General features: G+C 41.1%; 1 protein-coding gene across 1 annotated transcript; it reads left to right on the plus strand.

Annotated features, from left to right (window-relative positions):
• The first annotated feature begins 434 nt into the window (after positions 1-434).
• RTP4 (receptor transporter protein 4) lies at positions 435-3793 on the plus strand. Its single transcript, XM_008056377.1, has 2 exons — positions 435-589; positions 3005-3793. The coding sequence occupies exons 1-2, from the start codon at positions 435-437 to the stop codon at positions 3591-3593; spliced, it is 744 nt and encodes a 247-aa protein (XP_008054568.1). The 3' UTR covers positions 3594-3793.
• The last annotated feature ends 1448 nt before the right edge of the window (positions 3794-5241 follow it).

The raw sequence follows: 5241 nt of genomic DNA on the forward strand, positions 1-5241 counted from the left end.
TCATTAGGTTCATGTTATGAGTGTTGAACGCATACCCCCCAGAATGTGAGCATTTGTGGGAGTAGAAACTGTTTCTTAGTCACAGGCTACTCCTTTATCCCAGTGTCCAAAATAGTGCTTTGCCTATTATAAAGATGAGAGAGGAAAAATAAAAGCTAACTTTTATGTGACCCCAAAATTTACAAGAGTTCTATACTCAGACGTCTCTTTCAGCAAGGCCTGTTAACTAACAAAATTCTGCTTTCTCTGTTTTTGGAACAAAGGCTTGTATCCAAACAATCTACAATGAAAGTTAAAAATCAGCTCATGCCCAAACACAGAAACTGAAACTGAACTGAAACACAGAAACTGAAACTGTGTTTTCTTCTTCCTGGGAATCGAGCAAAACTGAAAGTAATTCACTGAACACAGACTCTGAGCCTCAAAGGAGGAGAATGGTTTTAAATATTGGGATGTGGGAGCAGACATTTCAAGAACTGATCCAAGAGGAGAAACCCTGGGTCCATTGGACCCTGAAGTTGGATGGGAAGCTTCAGCTAGATTACCTGGCGAAGGGGTGGAAGCAGTACCAACAGAGAGCATTTGGCTGGTGAGTACGGGTTTCTCCAGGAATAGGCCTGCTGAGTTGAGAGGATCCGGTCAGCAGTATTTATCCTTTGAGAGTGTATTAAAGGAACAAATGCCTGCAGGCTTTCCATCCTTTTGTGTTCTGTAGGTTCTAACTGATAAGATGCCAAGCCTCCATCTTGTTTAACTGCAGAAAGTTTCTTCTCTTACTAGGTTTCCCTTCCTAAATATTTCTGGAAAACATGGACTGCCTCTATATTCCATAAATCTGCCCTTCTTTTCTCTCACCACCTTATCAGTTCCAGACTATCGCTAGAGTTTCTTGTAGTTTCCATCAGTCCTAACTGGCATTCCCAGGCTGCAACAGCTCTCCAAGCCCTGGCCCTGTTCAGCACAAGCCTGGGAACTAGGTCTTTCCCTTAATGCCCTAAGGATTGTCTAAGATCAAGCAGTCACTTTGAACATTGCTTTACTGGATATAATAGGAAAGAATGATGCTGCAAAAACTAAATCTAAAATCTAGTTTCTGGAGTTCTGGAGTTCCTAAGTAATACCTCTCCCTTTATTGACCATCTCTCTCTTTAACAAGCTTTCAGGTTTCAGGAACCAGCTTCCTTGCCTGTGTTAGGAAGATGAGAATTGCTGACCTGGACAATCAAGTCCTCTCTTTTTATATGGCACACAAGACTTCAGTCTCCTTTTCACTTAACCTGTTACCCTGCCTACCTGTCCCATTTTGCCTCAAGTATGCCATTCTCCATTCTTTAGGGACTATTAGCCATATCATGAATTTTCAGACATCCACACCCTTGTTCATGGTGTTCTTCCTGTTTGGCAGGCCCTTTCCTCATCTCCTTCCTACTCTTTTTTCAAGACCCATTCAAGTGCCTCTTCCTCCAAAAAGCATGTCCTAGTCCTCCTAGGCAGGGTCAGTGTTCTTCTACATTCACATAAGATAAAGGGATAAGATATATGTTATGCATATAATATATAATCATATAGAAATATGTACTATATATTTTAACTAATACTGTTATAAGTAATATATATTTATCTGTTACATATTATATCAAATACAAGATATATTTATTTTTAGCTGTGGAATCCATTGTTTAAGCAAAGCCTCCTAAGGCTCTGCAGAACAGGTTTCAAACCACTTGCCAGGGCCCACAGAGCAGTCATGTTGTTCTGCTTTGTAATGTAGCGAATGGTGTGTTTCTCTCTACATCAACCAGAGCTCTTTGAGGGACTCATGATGTCTTTCCTCATTTTGGCACTCTCCCAAACAGGAAGGTGTTTCTCCTCTTTGGATGAGTTGATTTGACAGTCATTTTGAGATGGGACCTGTCAGCGTACTTTTAGAAAATATCAATCAGCTTCTGAAAAGCATTTTGTAATTTATAAAGTGTTTTCACATATATTGTCTTATTTGATGCTGAGAAACAATTTTTTTATGAATGTAAAAATTGAGGCGCAGAGAAGGGAAGGACTTTATCCAAGGCCCCCTCAATCCATGTGTTAGGGCTCCAGGTCCTAGTCTGCTTCTCTATGTGCAAGACTAGTCATGTTGCTTATTAGAGGTGATGTGTTTGTTGCAGTTGGTAGACAAACATGGTTAAATTCAAATGGCCTAGTGTCAGACACATGCTTCTACCACTTGCCCTGTGTGTTCTTGAGCAGGCTGTGTACCATATTAAAGACTCAGTTTTTAATCTGGGTATTTGGCTCAATAATGCCTGTTTCCTAGAAATGCTTTAAAGATGAATTGAGATAACATTGTAAAGCACCAATTACAGTGCTTGCCTCCAAATGGGCACCTTATCAAAGTGTTCTGTGACCAAAATGAGGGATAAATTTCTCTGGCAGATGGCAGGAGTTATTCTCCCTTGGAGGCATCCAGAGGTGTTTTACTAGCAAAGAGGAAGACTTAGGGATAACATGTGGCTTGGAGCACCACAGGTCATGCAAGAAGCTTTATCCAGCTGGGCTCGGTGGCTCAGCCTGTAATCCCGTGCCTTTGGGAGGCTGAGGTGAGTGGATTGCCTGAGCCTGCGGGTTTGAGACTCACCTGGGCAGCGAGACCTCATCTCTACAATAAATCAAAAAATCAGCCGGGCGTGGTAGCGCGTGCCTGTAATTCCGGCTACTCGGAAGGCTGAGGCGGAAGGATCGCCGGAGCCCAGCAGGTCGAGGCTGCGGTGGCCGGGAGCGGCCACTGCACTCCAGTCTGGGTGACAGAGTGAGACTCCAACTCAAAAAAAAAGAAGCTTTATCCAAAATATAACCCTTCTTGTTCCTGTTTGTCAATGACTGGGACATTCCAAATCACATGAACTTGTTCAAGTTTAAAGGGATCTTAGAGGCTGAGACCAAGATCATTTTCCCTAATGTTAATAATTAGTTGAGAATATAATGGACATCTTCCTTCTGATTGCAGGTTCCGGTGTTCCTCGTGCCAGCGAAGTTGGGCTTCTGCCCAAGTGCAGATTCTGTGCCACATGTATTGCGAGCACTGTATGTCCCAGGGCCAGGTGCGTATGCGGCTGTTTGCTCAGAGGTGCCAGAAGTGTTCTCGGTCCCAATATGAGATGCCTGAATTCTTCCCGGATAGCACAATGAGGATTCTGAACAATCTTGTACAGCATATTCTGAAGACATACCATGGAGGTAGCAGGAGGAAGTTTAAGGAGATGCCAGTGCTCCTGGAGGTGCCCTTGGAAGGGTCCCATGACATGGCCAATTGTGAAGCATGCGCTCTGGGCTACTGCATGCAGGCATTAGAAAGCTGTGTGACAAAACCATCCAAATCTCCACTCTTTTACTTGAAGATTGGGAGATCCTCGCCTCAAATTGGTGATGTGCTGTACGTCCAAAACCAAGCCAGGAACCAGTTATCTGAGGCAAAGCAGGCTAAGTGGGATGGGTCTGAGGGGTCAGGGACCTGCTGTTGCCAGGATCCGTTGATCTGTGTATTTATTTTGCTGTTTCTTTTTTTTATTATAGTCAAATGCTTTTCATTAGAATGATGAAAATAAGTTTGCCGTCTTCCCTTGTCATTACGTTTCATGGTAATCAATGTATTGGCTGTAATTTTAATATGACATAGAATTTACTTTGAGACCAAGTGTGTCTCAAGTTTGTTGAATAAGCACCGGTCTCTTAGATATCCTCTGAAAATAGTCTAAAACATGACCAAGCACATAATGGACCAAATAATAAATATTTGTTGAATCGCTAAAAGGTCTTCACTTGCTCATTCATTGGTATCAATATAAATATATATAAAGAGAAATCAGAAAGTGGGGTTGGTTAAATAATGGTTGCCCCACATAATGTGCATGTCCTAATCCGAAGAACCTATGAGTATGTTACTTTACATGTAAAAATAGACTTTGCAGGTGTGATTAGTTTAAGGATCTTGAAATGGGTAAATTATCTTGTGTTATCCAGGTGGAAGATAATAAGAGGAAGGCAACAGGGTCAAAGTCAGAAAAAGGAGATTTGATGATGAAACCAAAGGTTGCAGTAATGTGCTTTGAAACTGAAGGAAGGAGTTACAAGCCAAGGATTATAGTAAGCTTTTAGAAACCCAAAAGGGAATGAATTTTCTCCTGGAGGAAGGACTATCCCTGCTCCATACATGGCTTTAGCTCAGCAACTCTGATTTTGGACTTTGGACCTCCAGAACTATACGATGGTAAATTTGTCTTGTTTTAAGGCTCTAGATCTGTGGTAATTTGTTCCAGCAACAATAGGAAGCTACTATAATTATTAATATTTCAGTAGAAATCAGGCAGTTATATTTTAGGTATACTTCAATTTTGACAGAAAAAAAGCACTTTACACATTAAAAATATAGATCCTCTCTATCCCGTCTTGTTCTTCCTTCTCTTCTACTTAAACTCACTCAAATGTCCCCAATCCAAAGAGATTCCCTCTGATTTGGTGATCCCAGGAGCTATCATATTCTCTCACTTCTTTCAGCACTGGATTGGGAAGCACAGAACTTTCCAATCTTGTGATACAAGGCTACATCCCTGTTTCCATCTGCCTGTTAGGTAGTTCTGTGTATTCATGCTGCCTTCTCTATATTATCGTGTTTAAAACTAGCTCAACAGCATCTCTGACTTTCCTGTTTTAATTGCCCCTGGCCACCCAAGCTTATCACCTTGGAGGAGTCATCTTTAACTTCTACCTGTTTTTGAAGGTGCTTCCATCTCTTCCTTCTACTTTTTCATCCCCCCTCCCCACCTAGTTTAAGATTATTGAATAACCTGGAGATTTGTATTTTATCCCATAGGCAATGGGAAATCACTGCAAACATTTGAAAATATTGGTAATTTGAGTTTTAAAATTTTTAAAATGCTATACATTTCTGGGAAATAATGGAGTATAGAATAACAATAGTAAAGAGTCTGGCTTTCAATAGGATAGTAGTAAACACAGAAAGGGGCTTCTGTAGATAGTAAGCATCTTGAATGAATTTGAAGGCAGTGAAGTTTATGAGACCAGAAAACCGAAAGATAAAATAATTCCTTTTTTTCCTGGCCGTCTCTTTTATTTTCTCATGGGCCACTCCCACCAGCACTCTCTCTTTATACCTATATCCCTCCCCAAACCACTCTACTGAATTTCTACACTCTTCTTTTCATAACCTCTTGGTTCTTTTATAAG

This window comes from Carlito syrichta, unplaced genomic scaffold (assembly GCF_000164805.1).
Source record: "Carlito syrichta isolate Samal-C Ts95f unplaced genomic scaffold, Tarsius_syrichta-2.0.1 Scaffold302333, whole genome shotgun sequence".
Taxonomy (NCBI): Eukaryota; Metazoa; Chordata; class Mammalia; order Primates; family Tarsiidae; genus Carlito; species Carlito syrichta.

Coding starts and splice junctions, on each gene's coding strand:
- RTP4 (XM_008056377.1), top strand. CDS start 435: ATGGTTTTAAATATTGGGATGTGGGAGCAGACATTTCAAGAACTGATC. Junction 590..3,004: donor CAACAGAGAGCATTTGGCTG/GTGAGTACGGGT, acceptor TTCTGATTGCAG/GTTCCGGTGTTCCTCGTGCC.